The sequence below is a fragment of the Martes martes genome (assembly GCF_963455335.1).
Source record: "Martes martes genome assembly, chromosome: 6".
NCBI lineage: Eukaryota > Metazoa > Chordata > Mammalia > Carnivora > Mustelidae > Martes > Martes martes.
In genome coordinates this window covers 88,716,639-88,737,454 of record NC_137893.1, presented here as the reverse complement: position 1 = coordinate 88,737,454, position 20,816 = coordinate 88,716,639, and the positions used below count along the sequence as shown (strand labels likewise).

Genomic DNA, 20,816 nt, shown 5'->3' with positions numbered 1-20,816 from the left:
GGTATCCAATGGAAAACACTAAAACTAAAAAGACTGAGGATAAGAAAAATAAACGGAAAGACATTTAAAAAGACAAGCAAATATGGTTTCCTAAATTTCAGTACCTCCACATTTTTTCAACTCTTGTGTTCACAGTGTGGCAATGCTCTTTTAATACAATACTTTAGAACTTCTCTTTATAATAAACATCACAATGTCATTTATCCAAACCACCACTCTTGCTTTCTAAAGAACAGTATGACAGATAGCTTAGATCTGTTGCTACTTTTCTCTTTAGTATTCTATTTTATACATCAAACTTGTATTTCTGGCATTAGCCATTTGGGTTCTTCATTCTGCTACCACATTAAAAAGATTATCTAATTTGTGGAATGTGTTAAGACAAAAAATACCGAATATAAATCAGTAACTTCAAATCTGCAAGTGTTTGGAGTTGCAAATTATTAGTAACCAGAAGTTAGAAGAGTCAAAAAAAGATATCAACATTAGTGTTGTATCCTTTAAACTGCTAATCACTTATGTTTTATTTATAGTAGTATTTCCTAGCTTGATCTGTGGAACAGAGTTCCACAGGATGGGGCCAAAAAAAAAAAGGTTCTTTTATTAAGTCTGCAAGATTTGTATTTCATTAGCATATTAAAGTCATTTATTATTGTTTAATCCAATATTTCCTGCATTTATTTGAACACAAAATCCTTTGTACGCATATAAAAAATCCTGTGGAGCAAAATTTGAGAAACATGGGTTTTTGTGTGCATAGATATATTCTGAGATGGTATTTTAAAATCTGAAACTAAAGAAAGAAATTATTTCACTTGATATTTTTTCCAAAATAGTTTTTTGAACCTACCTGAATATCCAATAATACTTCCCAGCCAAGACAAAAGTTTCAAACCAAAATTCTGATGTGCGACAATAGACGAATGCATAACTTGAACTTTGAGTGGCTTTGTCTGTCTACTGGTATTTCTCTTAAAAAGAAATGGCAGAAAGAAAAAACAAACTTAAAAAGGCTGTCTTATAGAAAAAAGCTAGCATTTTTATTTAATGTAACTATACTCTCATCATACAGGAGAATTTTTTTTCATGTATGAGTCTAAGAAAAATACCACTTGGCTTGCCTTCCTCAGATCCTAATTTAGGATCTAGAAAGAATCTTAGGATTCCTCCAAAAAAGAAAGAAGTTACAACTTATGAGTAACCCGGGTCTTTGGTCCTATACTTGAAAATCTGCCCCACCAATTAGAAATTACTTAAATGCTGACATTTGTTTTAGGTTTTCAATTTCTTAAATGCAATTACATACATATTTATTTAAGTAACTTGCTTCACTGTATAGAAGTGATGCTATCCATACTTTGAAAAAAAGAAAAACTCTGCTGTATAATAAACTATGATTTCCAACGTAACCATTTTTAAATGTATGGTTCAGAAGTCTTAAGTACATCCACACTGTGGTGTAACCAATCTCCAGAACTCTTTTTTTTTTTCCTCCAGAATTCTTTTCATCTTGAAGAACCCAAACTTTATACCCACCAAACACTATAGGTATCATATAAATGGAATCATACACTATTTATCTTTTAGTGACTGGCTTATTTCTCTTAGCATAATGTCCTCAAGGTTCACCTATGTTGTAGCATGCATCAGCATTTCCTTTTTAAGGCTGAATGATATTCTATTGTATGTATATAGATTTTATTTATCCATTCATCCATCAATAGACACTTGAGTTGCTCTGTCTTTTGCCTATTGTGAATAACAATGCTGCTATAACATAGGTGTACAAATATCTCCTAGACCCTGCTTTCAATTCTTTTGTGCATATACCCAGAAGCAAAACTGCTGGATCATATGGTAATTCCCTTTTAATTTTTAGAGGAACTACATTACAGTTTTCCATAGTAGCTGTACCATTTTACATTCCCACCAGCAATTTCTCCATATCCTTGCCAACTCTTTTGATGTTGTTATGGTTTTTGTTTATAAGAGCCATCCAAATGGGTAACAGGTGGTATCTCATCATGGTTTTTATTTGCATTTCCCTAACAATTAGTGATGTTGTGGATGTTTTCATGCGCTTACTGGCAATTTATATACCTTTTTGAAGAAAGGTCTACTTAAGTCTATTATAGGGGCACCTGGGTGGCTCAGTGGGTTAAAGCCTCTGCCTTCGGCTCAGCTCATGATCTCAGGGTCCTGGGATCGAGCCCTGCATCGGGCTCTCTGCTCAGCGGGGAGCCTGCTTCCCTTCCTCTCTCTCTCTGCCTGCCTCTCTGCCTACTTGTGATCTCTGTCAAATAAATAAAATCTTTTAAAAAAATAAATAAATAAAATAAAATAAAAATAAATTACTTAAGTCTATTATAATTTTTTGTTTGGATCATCTTTCTACCCCCAACTTCATCCCATCCCCATAATCCACACTAACACAGTATGTCTCTGCATATTTTCTCTATCTATATATATGTACACATTTATAAAGATTTTTATTTGATTTACAAAAATGGGATACTATACATACTCTTGTGCATCTTTGCGTTAACCGATTTTTTTGGGTTAATGACTCATGATATTCTGTAGTGTGGATTTATTCAAACATCCTCTAGAGAAGGGCATTCATATTCCCTTTGTTTTCAGTCTCCTGTGACTACAAAAAAAGCAGCACTGAACATCTTTGTATATCCACTTGCTAGTCCTTACATTTCTATGAGATAAATTCCTAGGAAAGATAAAACTTTAGTAATAGATGCTACTAAATTATTTCCCCAAATGCTGTAGCAATTTATTTTACACCAGCTTTCAAATTCTCTGCATCTCTGCCAGTAAGGTATTTTATCACTCTAACCTCTCCAACCTGATGTATATGAAATCACCTCATCATTTTACTGATTACCAATGAGTGAGTCTCTTCATGTATACTGACTACCTAGATTTTTTTCTCTGCTGTAATTGTCTTTCCATATCCTCTGTCCATTTTTCTATTTTGTTATTTGTTCCCTACTTGATAATCTATGAGTATTCTGTTTATCATAAACATTAAATGTCTATCCTCTATGTTAGAAATAATTTTGCCTAAATTTACTGTTTATCTCTTGTCAGACAAACAGTTTATGGAACTTTATTTATGGAATATCTTCTTATGCTAATTTTTTACATAGCCAAAAAATACATTTCTTATGCTAATTTTTTACATAGCCAAAAAATACATTTCTTTATTAACTCCTGGGGTTCTAGTATAGGTTAAGAAGCTCTCCTCCTCCCTTAGAATGTACCTATAGTTACTTCTAGCTAGTATCTATTTCTGGACTTTCTTTTCTGTATTATGAATGTATCTACATAAATGCCACCAGAGATTAGAAATACTAATTTTCTTAAAAAGGGAAAATTAAAATGATTGTACTACATATAAGAAGTTATAAAGTAACCAATATAAGAAAAAAAAATACCTCTTTGCTTTACTCAGATTCATCTACTATAACTTTGATCCCGATTGCTTTATCATTCCCACTTTATTTTTCCTCTCTCCACACAGATACACATACATGCACTTAAATAGAAAAAAAAGAAAAAACCCCCAAGAACTACTGAGGGTGTGTTACATGCATCATCCCTCCTTATCCCTTAATATTCAATCTGCATTTCCTAAAAATGGAAATATTTCCATTTCCTAAAAATGGAAACCATGATATGGTTTCTCATGCATTATTATGTCTAGATATTAAGAATTTTTAAAGTAAGACATCAAATGTACGAATCATAAAGAAAAAGATGTATTTTGCTACAGTAAAATTTAAACTTTTTGCTCAATGAAAGGCACCAGAGACAAATGTAAATTAAGTCACATCGTGGGAAAAGGTATTTGTAACAAAAAACCACAATTCGGGTTACATAAAGAACCCCTAACAAAAGAGTAAGAAAAAGACAAACCTCCCCAAATGGGTAAAGGGTATGAATAGGAAATTCACAGAAAACATAAATAAATATGAAATAAGATGGGGTGCCTTGGTGGCTCAGTCAGTGTCACTTAAAGTGTCTGCTTTCAGCTCAGGTCATGATCCTAGGGTCCTGGGATCCAGCCTTACAAAAGGCCCTCTGCTCAATGGGCAACCTGCTTCTCCCTCTCCCTACCGCTCTGCCTACTTGTGCTCTCTCTCTCTCCATCAAATAAATAAATAAATAAAATCTTAAAGAAAATATGAAGATACTCATAGTTAAGACAGTGCAAATTTAACTGACGAGATGCCATCCATACACATGAAATTGGCAAAAATTTAAAAATCTGACAATATACAGTTTTGACAAAGTTGTGGAGAAATGGGAACTCTCTATACACCTCCGGTGGGCATGCATATTAGTGCCACCATTTTGGAGACTAACTTAGCAAAATCTAGTAAAGATGAATATGCTCTGAAATCCTATTTCTTGGTATATACCCTAGAGAAACTTTTACATCTATGCAACAAGGAGACAAAACAATGTCCATAGCAGGATTTTTAGTCATAGCAAAAAAAGAAAAAAAAAAAAAGGAATTATCCTAATTGTCCATCAGTAGGAGAATGGCAAAATTATGGTAAAGTTATCAATGGAATACTTCACAGGTACATGCATCAACACACACAAACCTAGTATCAACACTGAAATAGAAAGCTGCAGTATAATACATCCAGTATGAATCTTGTTATGAAACATTATGAATTCATGTTTAAAGGCCTCCAAATCAATACATATAATGTTAACAGATTTAATAAACGGAAGCATAAAGGTACGCACAAGAATGAACAAATGAATTAATAAAAGTCGTTATCTATCTCTAGGGTAGGAGAAAAGGGAATAGAATAAAGAAGGGATAATACAGGGTCCTCTACACTATTTTATTTACATAAAAAAAGTATGAGGAAAATGCTGTATAATGTGGGCATACAGGCATTTGCTATGTTATCTCTATTTTTATCTGCATATTTAAAATATTTAACAAAAAGGACATTTACATAAAATTCATTTACATGGAATAGTTTAAAATAATTCTTACTTTTTAAAATAAATATAAATGTGGGGAATAGTTTTCTTTTAGAGAAATAATACATTAAGTGCTATTATTACATGCAGCATACCTTGCTATAAGTTACTAAGAAACAACCTCCCTTGAATTCTGATCTTGGTGCTAAGTCAGTTAAAGTCCTAAAAAGTAATGTGACATGCTATCAAAAACAAAACAAAAATGAAACACTTTCCAAGGTGTTTCTGATAGAGAAATAGGAAGGCAGAAAATCTGTATCTCATGTAAATGTTCATTTTCAGTATTAATCTTACACACCTTAAAAAAATAGAGCAATAATGCAATGCTCAAGAAACATATCATTAAACATGACTTTTGGCTGATGTTGGCTTTACATTCATGAAGGCAGAAATATGTGTTCATAAATGCCAAAACATGGAATGAGTTTTAAAATAATAATAAACAAATAATAGTGTAGGTATGTTTTTAAATTACTTACAACAATCACTGATTTTGCTTGTTCACAATACTGGAAATCTCCATATCGAACAGACCTACGACCCTGGTAAATGAAGGTATTTTAAATTAACATGTAAAAATATTATATTCAGTTTTAATAACTTTTCATCCAGTAAACAAACATATTTGAGCATATAACAACTCCAGTCAATTTTAATATTTACAACATTTCATTCATCATTGAATATGATGAAAAGTAAATTCTCTTCCTTCAAAACCATGCTAATATTTTCAACTCACTAATAAGTATATTTCCTTAAATGACATAACATTTATTCTAGGTTGCTATAATTTCTGTTTTCAAAACTAAATATTTCTTTTTTTTTTAAAGATTTTATTTCTTTGAGAGACAGAGTGAGTTTGAGAGAGAGAAAGAGCACAAGTTGTGGGGAGGAGCAGAGGGAGAAGATGACTCCCCACTGAGCAGGGACCCTGATGTATGGGACTTGATCCCAGGACCGTAGAATCATGACCTGAGCTGAAGGGAGATGCTTAACCGATTGAGCCACCCAGGTGCCCCATAACTGAATACTTCTAATCACTGGGTAGAATGAGGGCAACTCCATCTACATTTCCCTCTAAACTTTCTGACAACAGCTTACATTTATACCCAATATGTATCTGTCCCAATATTCAAATGAAATTTAAAAAAAAATAGCCTAAGAACACCTGGATGGCTCAGTTGGTTAAGTGTCTGCCTTTGTCTCAGGTCATGATTCCAGAGTCCCGGGATCGAGCCCTACAATGCGCTCCCTGCTCAGTGGGGAGTCTGCTTCCCGCTCTCCCTCTGCTCCTCCCCTCTACTTGTGTTCTTTCTCTCTCTCAAATAAGTAAATAAAATCCTTAAAACAAAAATAGCCTAGACTTTCAATTTTCCCAGAATAGCTTATCTGTAATAAAGGTTCAAATTTATTATGTGATATTAATATAATGAAAATTACTTACATCTCGATCTACTGTAGTTGCAAAGCCAATGGCTTCTTTTTGTGTACAGTTAACAGCTTTCTGAAGGGTATAAATAACTTGTTCATAGGTATGCACCTCATCATTAAACAGCATGCAATAGTAGGTATCCCTCTTCTCTCTGTGGGGTAAAACATTAATTATATATTATCTAACTGCATATTCTCTAGCTCCAGGCTGATTAAGTAAGAGCACACTTGGTTCTAGTGCTAGGGGATGTGCTAGGTACTGGGCACGTATCTGTAGCAAAGTCATTTGTGGTCCCCATGCTCCATGACACCACTAACTGCTGGGGAAGATATGTATTTAACATGTAATTCTAAGTGAACTGGCTTTTATCAAGAACAACAAAAAACTGCAACAGGGTAAAATAGGTCTGGGACTTCAGAGAACTGCCAGAGAAGTAATCTGAGACCCAAAGTCAAACTGACTATCAATGGTTCTAAACTGGAGGCACTTCTCCACTAACTACCATAGAGGACCACTTGACAATGTCTAGAGACATTTTCTGTTGTCATGATTGGGGCAGGAGTGCCACTGGCATCTAGCAGTTAAGGGCCAGGGATCCTGCTAAATATTTCACAATCCACTGGGGCACCTGGCTGGCTCAGTTGGAAGAGCATGTGACTCTTGATCTCAGAGTCATGAGTTCAAGCCCCACTTGGGATTTATATCAGAGATCCTAAATAAGTAACAGTCAGGTTTGCCTTAAAGTTCACTTTGCTACCATGTGGAGAATGAATCGTGAGGGACAAGAATAGATATAGCAATTCAGCTAGGGAGGCAATGTTGTCAATGATGAAATTAATTAATTTGGAGTAGGACAGGAGTAATGGAGAAGAACAGAAGTTACATGATCTGATGGAGAAGAACCAGCTGGGTTTGAAATCTAAATAGGTATAGGTGATTCAGGTTTCTGTGTAGATGGAATGCCATGTACTAAGTCAGGAAAACGGTATAAGAGAAGCAAGTTACATTCCTTTCCCTTCTATACTGGTGATTTTGAACCTACAATGAAACAAAAAGATAAAAACAAAACTCTTCTATTCTCTAGGGTCTAAATTTGTATCTTTGATCAACGGTTCCCAACTTGAAGTACACTTTGTTTTACTGTGCTTTGAAGATATTGTGGGTTTTGTTTTTTTGTTTTGTTTGTTTTTACAAACTGAAGGTTTGTGGCAACGCTGTGTTGAGCAAGCCTCTTCAGTGCCATCTTTCCAACAGCATTTGCTCATATTATGTCTCTGCATCATGTTTTGGTAATTCTTGCAATACTTCAAACATCTTCATCATCATTATATTTGTTATGGTGATCTGTGATCAGTGATCAGTGATCTTTGATGTTACGGTCATAATTGTTTTGGAGCACCACATCCATTTAATATTGCAAACTTAGGTATAAATGTTGTATGTGTTCTGACTGCTCTACTGACCAGCTGTTTCCTGTTTCTCTCCCTCTCCCTGGGCCTCTGTATTCTGAGACAACTGAAACTCTGTAATGGTCTCTAAGTGTTCAAGTGAAAGGAAGAGCTGACTGATGTAGCAACCTTCACTGTTGTCTCATTTTAAGAAACTGCCACAGCCACCCCCAACCTGCTCAGTCAGCAGCCAATAACATTGAGGCAGGACCCTCGATTATGACTCTCTGAAATCTCAGATGATGGTCAGCATCTTTTAGCAATGAAGTATTTTTAAGTTAAGGTTATGTACTTTGTTTTTTTATACATAATGTTACACCATGGTGTAAATCTAACTTTCACATGTACTGGGAAACCAAAAAATTCATTCGGCTTGCTTTATTGCAGTGGTCTGGAAACCAACCTGTAATACCTGCGAGATATTGTGAAGATACATTCATACAACATATGTGGGTATGTGTGGATATATGTGAAGATTCATATGGCAATATGGATACATGTGAAGACAGATTCATAAGGCACTATTTTCAACATTTCCAAGAGTATAATTAACATCTCACTTTATTAAAAAACACTGAAGTGTCTAAGTGTCTAGAACAGTACTGAAAAAGCAAAAAAGAAACCACTGATGTTCACCAGACCCTCACTTCAACTTGTAATCAACCTTAAATATGAACAGGACTCCAAAAAACTTGGTTAGAATTAAGAGTTAGAGGGAAGGTTGTTTGAAGCAGGCACATCACATGGAAAAGCAAGCCCCTAGCCTTAATACAGCTATGGCAGAATCCAACTCTCTGGTCACAAGTTTGTGACCTCCTCAATAATCAAAATGCAAACAGTAAAAATGTGAGAGTTATCAGGTTTATCACACAAAGACAGAAAAGTGCCTGTGCCTGAAATACGAGGCTTAAGTAAACTAATCAATGAACAGGGAGAAATCTCTACCAACTAAGTGGATCACACATATTTAAAAACTCTGAAATAAAGTATTACTGAAAACTAATTACTAGAAGAGAGTATGTTCGATCTTAGCTGTATTAAACTTAATTTCAGGAATTAGAATCAAAATGCTTAAAACAGAGTTTGAGCAAATATGAATACAAAGAATAAAAGGGCTGTACTTACATTATCTCTAAATCTGCTGGCAATTCACTTTCTTTTTCCCAGGTTAGTATCTCCACTGCATATCTAAACATAATAGCAAAAATGTTGTAGGTTCTTGCTATCACATCTTCTGATAAATGCACAAGAGGATCCTGTTAAGAACAGAAAATAAAAACTGCAACCATCTTAAATGCATATTAATTCTCCTCTTTCCTGTTCTGCCTCCACCCCTCAAAATACTACTGTGAACAGCTGACTGACCTTCCAGCTTTGGCTTCTCTTAAGGTTGATCCTGTACATACTACCAAATCAAGCTTTCTGAACCGTTTTGTTTACAATGATCCCAATTACTGGATAACCTAAACATAATCAATGGCATCCCAAGGCCTGATGAATAAATCTAAAAATTTTAGAATGGCATTCCAGGATCTTTAAAACCTAACATCAAACCGTCTTTATAGCTTCATATCCTACTAATCCCCAATTTCCAGAATAAACAAAGTAATGATACCTAAGGACAGATAATTTAGTTTATAGGTATAAAGGAGAGCCTCATTTTCAGCCCGACTCTAAACGGTCAGAAAACAAGGTCAAAAAACTGCCCCTTGATGCTGTAAGAATCACTTCCTTGTCTACTTTGTTTCAGCAGTGCATGTTATGTATGTATGGAAGGGGAACTTTGCACCTTATACTTAACAGGGAGTAAGTCACAAAAATTCTAGGTTAATGTGAAAAAGTATTACTGTAAATATATACTAAGTTTATCATACCTTTTAGGCAAAATGTTTTACACAATTTTAATCTTAATGCTTTGCTTGTTACCTAGCTTAATGGCTAGGTAGTATTATATTCATTCCTCAAATAATAAAATAGTACGTTCTGGGGCACCTGGGTGGCTCAGTAAGTTCAGCATCCAACTCTTGACTTTGGGCCATGTCCTGATCTCAGGGTTGTGATACTGAGCCCAGCAGCGGGCTCCCTGGTGAGTGGGGAGTCTGCTTGAGAGATTCTCTCTTCCTCTACCTCTGCCCCTCCTCCCTCTTGTGCACAAGCTCTCTAAAATAAATATATCTTTACGAAAAAGGGAAAATCAGTATGCTCCAACATCACAGAATGGGAATCAACACATTACTGCAAATATACATAAAGGATACAGATTTTTTGTACATCCTCACCAAAGATAAGCCTAGTGGAACTGATACAAAACACATGGAGATGGGGAATAAAAAGAACAGAAGAAAAAAGACAGATTCCTAAAGGAGATGGGTATAGAGCGTGAAGAACATAAGAAAAAGTAAGAAGAGTAAAAAGATTTTTGTAAGTCTTATAGGACTTTTTAACTACCATCTTCTCTCAATGGTCTGCTTTATATGTCCCATGGGAAAAATTTTTTTATCCTACTAGCAAAGTTTATTTTACTATTTCTTTCAGAGACTAGAAGTCACTAACATAGTGAAACCATCCATACAAAGAAGGAACTAGAACTGGTACCTCCTGGAGATTCATAAAAGAATGGGTATTAATAATAATATGAACCTCCAGAGGCCTGTGTGGCTCAGTCAGTTAAGTGCCTGCCTTTGGCTCAGGTCATGAACTCAGGGTCCTGGGATGGAGTCTTACATCAGGCTCCTTTCTCAGCAGGGAGCTTGCTTCTCCTTCTGCCTGCCACTCTCCCTGCTTGTGTGCGCTTTGACAAATAAATAAATAAAATCTTAAGAAAAGGGGGGAGGGCCGCCTGGGTGGCTCAGATGGTTGAGCGCCTACTTTTGGCTTGGGTTGTGATCCCAGGGTCCTGGGATGGGGCCCCACATTGGGCCATCTGCTAAGTGGAGAGCCTGCTTCACCCTCTACTGTTCCCCCTGCTTGTGCTCTCTTGCTCTGTCAAATAAATAAATAAAATCTTTAAAAATAATAATAAGAAGAAGAACCTCTTTCTACGCCAAAATAGAAAGTAGAATCAAAGCTCAGGTTGTTTGGTGATATTACCTTGCTATATAGTCACTCATTTCTCACAATTATGTCCCATAATACAAGACATTGAGAGAAAATGAAAGAATTACAATAAACAGAATTTGTAAGAACGAAACAGGTCCTGAAACAGAAACAAATGCCAATTCTTGAGAATCCAAGACAGTAGTATTCAAACTGTTCTATAAAGTCCAAGGGCCTGGTAAAGCTGTTTCCTGTTTAAATTACACATTGGCTTAAAAATATATAATTGTCTATATTTTAAAATGGTAATGTAAAAATACACTCTATGATGTGCAATATTAGATATTGGGGATCATCAGCTAGTAATTTTGCTATTACATTAACCCAGTTTGGGGCAGGGCTAGAAATAAAGATTTTTCTGCCATCTTTGCATACACATTAATGTCTTCAAAGATGGTCACTGATTAAGAAGAATTATTTCTGGTGACACCTAGGGGGCAGAGTCAGTTAAGCGTCTGACTCTTGGTTTCAGCTCAGGTTACGATCTCAGGGTCATGAGATCAAGTCCGCCGTTGGGCTCCATGCACACTGTGGAGACTGCTTAAGATTCTCTATCCCCCCTCCTGCCTCTCTTGCTCACATACGTGCACGTGCTCTCTCTTAAAAAAAAAAGGGAAAAAAAAAGATTTCTGCAGTGAAAGGATGTTAGGCTATGCAAGTCCACTCATAGGTACAATGGTAAATTAAATGCTAAGAAAGACTTCTGCTCAAAGTGCTCTTATGATAGCATAAGTCAGTTGGAATTTGTAAATAAATGATCATCTCACCCTATACTGTATTATCAATTATGACTAATAATTGTAGTTCTTTGATTACATTTATTTTATAGAATGCAAACCCTGGTCAGTGAGTCAGCTGTGAGTTACTCTTCTTTCAAACTAGAAGAACACAAGGCATATTACTAAAAAGGATATCTGTGCTTACATTAGAAGGCAGTGGGAATTATGGAAAACTAGTTTTTTATGTCATACACTTTTTAAAAAAAGATTTTATTTGACAGAGAGACAGACAACAAGGGCAGGAACACAGCAGGGGGAGGGGCAGAGGGAGAAGCAGGCTTCCCTCTGAGCAGGGAGCCTGACACAGGGCTCGATCCCAGGACCCTGGGATCATGAGCTGAGCTGAAGGCAGATGCTGAACATCTGAGCCAGCCAGGCACCCCTGTGTCATTTTCTAAGTGTAAGCATACACTGTATTACAATAACAATTTTAACTGTTGTCATATGCAAATAAGCTATGAATAAGGACTTTTCCCATACTCCCCAACTGAAACTAGTAATAAACTAGAAAACTAAATAATTATCGAAACAACCTCACTTATTTCAAAGTTGACTTTCTAGCAAGTAATTAATACACATTTCAACTGATAAAAAGTAAATTCATTAATAATACCGCTTTTAGTGTCCACTGATAAATGGATAAAGAAGCTGTGGCATATATATACGATGGAATATTACACAGCCACAAAAAAGAATAAATCTTGCCATTTGCAACAACATGTATGGATCTACAGGGTATAATGCTAAGTGAAATAAGTCAAAGAAAGACAAATACCACATGATTTCATTTATGTAGAATTTAAGAAACAAAACAAATGAGCAAAGAAAAAAGAGATAAACAAAAAACAGACTCTTAAATTAATATATGGAATCAAACTGGTGTTTACCAGAGGGGAGGTAGGTGGGGAATGGGTGAAACAGCTGAAAGGAATTAAGAGTACACTTATCCTGATGAGCAGTGAGTGATGTAAAGAACTGGTGAAACATTATGTTTTGTACCTGAAGCTATTATAACATTGTACGCTAATTACACTGGAATAAAAAAATTCTTTAATCTCTTTTATTATTGGGATTTTAAAATTAGATTTTTATTTAAAAAAAAAAAGCAATTCCACTGTTGAAAATTATTTATAAAATCAGTGTAATGTAGCATCATCAACAGCCAAATTACGGAAGGAGCCCAAATGTCCACTGACTAATGTATGGATAAGGAAGATGTGAGATACACACACACACACACGAACACACAATGTAATATTACTCAGCAAAAAAAATGAATGAAATCTTGCCATTTGCAACAATGTGGATGGAGAATATTATGCTAACTGAAATAAATCAGTCAAAGAAAGACAAATACCATATGACTTCACTCATATGGTGGAATTTAAGAAACGAAACAATGAATAAATGAACACTGGGGGAAAAGAGTGGCAAACCAAGAAACAGACTCTTAACCAGAGAACAAACTGATGGTTACTGGAGGAGGTGGGCGGGGGGATGGGTTAAGTAGGTAATGGTAGGAGGGCACTTGCTCTGATGAGCAGCGGGTGTTGTAAGTAAGTGATGAATCACTAAAATCTACACTGAAACTAATATTACACTGTATGTTAAATAAAAATTTGGAGAATAAAATAAAATAAAATCAGTGCAAAATACTGTTAAAGAATTCCATTACTGGAGTCCATACTACCATTAAGACACTTTGGGCAAATTTTTTAACCTCTCCTAAAACTCAAGCTTCTGTACCTATAAAATATTCATAACAGCAGTATTTATCTTATAGGCTGTTCTGAGAATTAAATGAAATAAACACAATACTTAGCATAATATTTAGCTAATAATCACAAATCTGTGTTTGAGATGGGAAAAGCATTGATAAGTGAAAATTTCAGGTAAAAGAAAGTCTTCACTGAGGTTGTTCACTCAGTGCATTTGTTACTGCATTAAATCTCACTTCAAAAAGGATTTATAGCAACTTAAGAATACATCCAAAGTATAGTATTAAAAAAATAGATGTACAAAGAGGGCAAAACCAGAATAAAGGTAGGAAAATGAAATCAAGATAACATGTTTATTATACAGACATATCATATAATTTCTGAACAGCTAATATAGATAGGCACTGTTTCCAAACATTTGACTCCATTTCCCAAAAGCTTCAATAAGAGGAAACAGTTACCAGACTCATAGAAAGAGAAAGTAGAAACATTTCCTAATGCAGAGACCTAAGAGAAGTTTCTTATAGTTCCTATGAAGATTATCAAAGGGGACACTCTAGCCTTCTTACTCACCCCCCATGCCCAAAGGGCCCATTTGGAAACCTTGTCTGGCATTTACTATTGTCACAGTGATGGGAGATGCTATTGCCATTTAGTGAGGGTGAAGCAGGTATAATAAACACAATGCTTATGACAGGATACACATGGGGTCCGCAAACTCTTCTGTGAAGAGTCAGATACTGTCTCTTAGTTTTTATAGACTATAGGGTCTTTGTTGTAGCTACTCAATTTTTCTATTATAGTGGAAAAGCAATTTAGGACAATTAACACAAGCACTGCTGTGTTGCAATAAAATTGTTTTATAGACGCCAAAATTTGAATTTCCTATCATTTTCACATGCCACAGATACCATCCTATTGATTTTTTTCCAAGTATTTAAACATATAAAAACCATTCTTAGCTTATGGTGGTGCCAGTAACAGGCTGAAGATAAGATCTGGCCTGTGGGGCCACAGTTTGCTGACCCTTGGCCTATACAATAAAAAAAAGTCCCATCCCAAATGCAATGAATTGAGAAGACCTGTGGAAGTGCTAAGCATTATCCCTATAGAAGTGTATTAATTTTTTTCCAACTTTTTCTTAAGATGCAGGCCAAATGTATAACAAAAATTACATTCAATAAAAACAATCCTATGACAGATTTTTTTTTTAAGATTTTATTTATTTATTTGACAGATCACAAGCAGGCAGAGAGGCAGGCAGAGAGAGAAGGGAGGAAGCAGGCTCCCCGTTGAGCAGAGAGCCCGATGTGGGGCTCGATCCCAGGACGCTGGGATCACGACCTGAGCTGAAGGCAGCGGCTTTAACCCACTGAGCCACCCAGGCGCCCCTGACAGATTTTTTTTAAAAGTACACTGCAGGGGTGCCTGGGTGGCTTAGTGGGTTAATAAAGCCTCTGCCTTCAGCTCAGGTCATGATCCCAGGGTCCTGGGAATGAGCCCTGCATCGGGCTCTCTGCTCAGCAGGGAGCCTGCTTCCCTTCCTCCCTCTGCCTGCCTCTCTGTTTACTTGTAATCTCTGTCTGTCAAAATAAATAAATAAAATCTTTTTAAAAAAATAAAAAAAAATAAAAGTACACTGCAAATATTATATAGCTTTCTTCCATTTCAAGCACAAAATATAAAAAAACCTAGATATATGTATAAATTTAATGAGTGGGGACCTGCAATGCTAAACATAATGCTATTTTAAAAATAGCTTCTCTTACATTTCTTTTTTTAAAAAAATATTTTTATTTATTTATTTGACAGACAGAGATCACAAGTAGGCAGAGAGGCAGGCAGAGTGAGAAGGAGGGGAAGCAGGCTCCCTGCTGAGCAGAGAGCCTGATGTGGGGCTCTCTGCCAGGACCCTGAGATCATGACCTGAGCCGAAGGCAGAGGCTTTAACCCACTGAGCCACACAGGCGCCCCAGGACTTCATTTCTCTTAGCTGAATTCTTAAACAGGAATTAAATGGCAGAGTCTGGAGGTTTTATTTTCTGCCAAATTGCTGAAGTATGAAATCTCTAGGCAGGACCATATAATTTCAGCCAGGAAGGTGATCTTGGTAACATCTTCCTGAAATTCAGGAAATTAACTCAAGTCTGCACTATTAGATAGCAACCCTATTAATGTATGAGGATAAGGTCAACAGAGTAAAATAAAGCAAATTTTCTTAGAAAGTGATTTAAGTCTACTCTAAAACAAAGACTGAAAGATAACAAAAGTCCTAAGGTTTTTCTTTTCAAATTTATTGAGATAAAAATCACAGTACCTAAACTTAACCATTTTAAAGTAAACTACTCTGTAGTATTTGCTATATTCATAATGTTGTTCCACTACCACGTCTATAGAATTCCAAAACATTTCTATTACTTCAAAGTAAAACCCCTTACCCATTAAGCAGTTTCCCCCCATTCTCCCCTTCCCCCTCCCTTGGCAATCACCAGTTCTGTCTACAGATTTACCTCTTTTTGATATTTTATATCAATGGAATCATACAATATGTGGTATTTTGTGCCTGGCTTCTTTCACTTAGCATGTTTTGGCAGGTTCATCCAAGTTGTACCATGTATCAGTATTTCATTCTTTTTTACCTCGGAGTAATATGACACTGTAGCTATATACCACAATTCCATCCATCCACACATAGATGTTATGGGTGATACTTATTTGAATACTTGTTTTCAATTCTTTTGAGAATATACCCAAGAGTGATATTATAGGTTCATATGGCAATTCTGTTTAATTTTTGGAGGAGCAGTCAAATTGTCAAATTGTTCCACAGCACTGAATCATTTTGCATCCCGTTTAAGCAATGTACAAGGGCTCTAATTTTTTTACAACCTCGCCAACACACACATTCTTTCTTTCTGATTATAGCCATTTTAGTGGGTGTGAAGTGGTTTCAATGTGCATTTCCCTAGTAACTAATGATGCTGAACATGTTTTCATGCGTTTGTTGGTCATTTGTATTATATCTTCTTTGGAGAAAGGTCTATTCAAGTCCTTTGCCCATTTTTAACACGGTTATTTGTGGTTTTGTTGTTGAGTTCTTACATATTCTGGATACTAGACCCTTGTCAGATACATTAAATTCCCCCTTATCCACAGCTTCAGGCACTCCCAGGGCAACTGCAGACTAGAAGCTGATAGTCCTTCTCATGTACACTCAAAAGCTCAACAGTAGCCTAACATTATCTTACGATGCCTGTGACATTCACCTTACTTCCTCTCACCAAAGTAGGCATTTTACTATCTCGTATCATCACGGCACAATATTATAAGAATAAATGAGTGAGTGCACATTCACATAACTTTTATTGTAATGTTACTATCAATCTCTTACTGTGCCTAATTCATAAATTAAATTTTGTCATAGGTATGTATGTATAAGAAAAAACACAGTCTATGCAGGGTTTGGTACCATCCATGATGTCAGGCATTAACGGGGGGTCTTAGAACATATCCTCCATGGATAAGGTGGGACTACTGTATATAAATTTGTAAATGTTTTCTCCCATAGTTTTATACCAGTTTTCAATTTTTTTAAGAAACACAGCTCTTTTTGTCAAATACAGCTTTTCTATTTGTATTTTTACAAATGAAACTCCAATACTGTATATAAAAAAGATAACAATAGAGCTCCTTCAATAGAACTGGAGAACTCTGAAATCCTGATCACTGGGCATCTGTCACAAATCCTAAAACACTTACACAAAGCAAATGAAACACAAAATATGTTTTCCATAGCACTCAATCACTTCATATAAATTTTAATCTGTCCTAAACACAGTGGAACACAGTCTAAAAGACACTGTTCCATACCATAAAATCTTACTCAAATTTTGAGACCTGTAAGGTATGTGCACCAGAAGCACTATTAATGTTCGCTTGTCGTAGATCTATAGCAGACCTACTAACAATGCATAAGTACTTCAAATACACCTACCTCTCTGCCATTTAAAAATAATATGTGAAATAAGGATCTTGAATCAAACATCAAACTGTCAGAAATAGCAGAGATTTATGTATTTATTTAGTAAGAGTCCACTACATTATTACAAATATCATTTAGAGAAAAATAATGCAGAATCAGTTACTTAAAAAAGCACATATTTACAGCTGGAGTGACTATAATGGGTACTGAGCAGTATACTGTCTTTATACTTGGTCCCATCACTTATCCAATGGTCGTGATAGGCAAGCTAGTGATTAGGACTAGCTACCGTGTACACTTACAGAAAAGAAAGGTATCTAGCCTACAAAATCTTAGTCACAATACAACTATACAAAAACCAACCAAGTTAACTAGTCTCTATATATGGGAAAAATATCCTTCAATGATAAATGAGGACTTAAAGCAAAACCTCAAATAATAAATCCAAATTAAATTAAATTTCCAAAATTTCAAGTGAGTACTACCAGCAATGGTATGGCATCCATAAAATGCAAAAAACTTACAAAGTATATCTGGCCACTGGTTATAGTGACAGGACTATTTTGCTTACCCATATCTCATAAGCTAATTCCTATGTCTGAAAGTATTTCAAATCCGTGGTTAAAACAGTATTTCCTTAAAAACAACTTAGCGAAAATGTTTTTACCTCTTCTTCCTCAATTTCAGAGGTGTTAAGTTCATGTTTTTGACAGTAAGGACCCTCTTTCCAAGCTTCAGTATCACCACAGTCACAGAAACCTCCACCTCCTGATGTTGTCATCTTGAAAAAAAATTGTAAAGTATCTTGTCAATAAGTGTTTCCTGAGGGCTATCAGATTATAAATAAGAATATCAAGTGCTAAGGAAATAACATTGCTAAAGTGTTTAGTTCCTTTGGAGGAGTAAAATTAATTAAAAGGCCAAAACTCTCAATGTTTTAAAGCTTAAATAAGCCTACACTAATTTAAGCAATTTCAAAATAAAATAAACTACTTTGTAACATCTAATAAACTACAGATATTTTAAAGAGGTAAAATGTGTCCACCTATAGGATTTCCTTAATTAAGAAAATCATGAGGGTTTTCCTGCTGGGTTTGGTATAATGTCAGTATCAATGCCATCAGGTTATAGTGCTTAATGTAACATAACAAATTCCAGTAATAAAGGTAATTACAGTTGCTTTTCCCCAAGAAGAGTCTCATGAGAGTGCTACAACTGCGTTAGATAATGTGACCAACAAAAACCACAGAAATAGTTTGTTTTTCTAACACCCTCTAAATAGTCTTCTTTGACAAGGAAAGAAATATACAAGTAAGACTGTCCAGTGAGAAAGTTTTCACCACCTGCAGGGTTCAAGAATTATTCATACTTCCCTGATATGGCAATGATTCAAGGAATCTGGTAAGACAGACTTTTTATTTAATTATCAGAAATTCTACTTTAAAAAAAAATACTGTGAGAGTTTAGGAGTGGGTATTTGATGCAAACTTTAGAATGAGCCCTATTATATTCTGCCCCAAAAAAGTTATCTGTGTGTTATATATCAAAATATAATTAATGTAAACCCACAAATGACAGTTATTCCCAGGAGCTGCAAGGATATATGCCAAGAAACACGGGCAGGCAACCATTTGGAAAATGATAACCCTGCAGCTTCTGTGCTTCTTATGGTAACCCAAGATAGGTAAAGCAGCTTAAAGGAAAACGGGATTCTCTTACCAATTTAGGAAAATAAACAGAACATACAAAGATCCAAGGGGTCCAATTTTGTATGTTTTAGCTCATTATTATCAATACTCGGGTAGAGTGAAGAAAAACAGGAGAAGACGTCCTAAGCCAATAGGGCTCCTGAATTAATAACAAGACTGCAATATTCCCTCTCCATGATTTGAGAATAGGGTGCAAAGTTCTAGCTACTAACACTTCCCTAACTTTTAAATGTCCAAGGGCTTTGTCTTCAATATCCAGTAGAGGAATCAACCAGGATAGGCTTAGCAATAATCTGCCTTTGGTCAGATCCCTGATTTAAAAGCAAACATACGTGATTTTTGGAAAAGTACTGGTTGCATTATAGCAGTAGAAAAATAATAAAATTCATGGGTGTCATGTTCTGGGGTTGGGCCCTCTTCTACAAAGCAGAAGATGCCTCTTTAATATTAAGAAATGACAAATCTTCTGTAGATGACAACCAATAGATAGAATATTTCTTAAATTTCCTGACACTTTTCCTTATTCCTTTTCTCACACATCCTTCTCTTCAGAACCTCCCTCCTGGTTTTACCTCTCACCTTTACCCTCTAATTTTTTATAACCTTCTGCATAAACAAAAGAATTATGACAATAATAAACATAAGGAAATAGTAAAACAGACTAGTTAAAAACCAATATGCAGGAACTGGTATCTGTGCTGTCGTTCCTAAACCATGTATTCAAGAAGTCTAGATTAAAAAAAAAAAAAAAAGAAGTCTGGATTCACAATTCATTTCTATACTGCTATCATGCGTTTAACAGTATTTAAATAACACATTTATTAAACCACTCTCCTCCATTATAATGTTAAATCTTGAATTTTAAAAAAGGCAGAAAAGGCATCTAACATAAAATTTAATAGTTGGGTATGGTTATTATCTGGACATTACTAACCCTATATCGATGGTCTCTGTGAATACTTCCCAAAAAGCACTCCATGCATAAAACACAAGTTGGATCAACTGCACAGTCTCTGTAAAGTTAAAGAAAAAAAAAATCAGGGTGTCATAAAAAAAAAACTGTATTTCACAACATAATATTTCAGTTGGAATCCATCCTAGAAAAGCCAGAATAGTGAACTGCCTTGGTGTTAGAAGAAAGGAAGTATTATTTCCAAAGATCTGTCAGATCTTTGGGCAATGAAGTCAGCTTAAGAACCTGATTCTTACACTACTGGATATGTATTATCTTGTACTAGATTTGGGTAAATCACATTTTCATCTCACTTCAGTTGTTTCATTTGCTTTCCTCATACTGCCAGTTAGATACGTTTATAGATCATATCTTAAACAAGAGACTCCCTGTACTTCCATGAAATGAAATAGGGAGTTACAAAAATCTTTACATTTCCCCTTATCCTAGTTACTGTAACCTGATAGGCAACCATTCCTCTGTGCTTACTCCGTGTTCTTTTATTTATATACACTCTTTCAGAATGTTTTTGAGTGCATGTATTTTTAATGCATATAACTCTTATTATATATCTCATTCTGTTACTTTTTCACTTCTATAACATGATTCATTCATTTTGTAAGTGAACATCTGATCTGCTGCTTCTAATCACTACATAATATGCCATGGCATTTTTCTGAA

General features: G+C 35.4%; 1 protein-coding gene across 3 annotated transcripts in view; it reads right to left on the bottom strand.

The window, feature by feature from the left end:
- Window positions 1-20,816, bottom strand: part of UBR2 (ubiquitin protein ligase E3 component n-recognin 2) — a 124,117-nt gene that overhangs the window by 66,633 nt on the left and 36,668 nt on the right. For all 3 annotated transcript variants that reach the window (XM_080807224.1, XM_080807225.1, XM_080807223.1), the window contains exons 3-8: window positions 20,118-20,196; window positions 18,142-18,255; window positions 9,025-9,155; window positions 6,464-6,602; window positions 5,499-5,561; window positions 851-971 (exon numbers count right to left, since the gene is read on the bottom strand). In XM_080807224.1, the coding sequence (XP_080663350.1) occupies window positions 851-971; window positions 5,499-5,561; window positions 6,464-6,602; window positions 9,025-9,155; window positions 18,142-18,255; window positions 20,118-20,196 (647 nt within the window). The remainder of the gene's footprint in view (window positions 1-850; window positions 972-5,498; window positions 5,562-6,463; window positions 6,603-9,024; window positions 9,156-18,141; window positions 18,256-20,117; window positions 20,197-20,816) is intronic.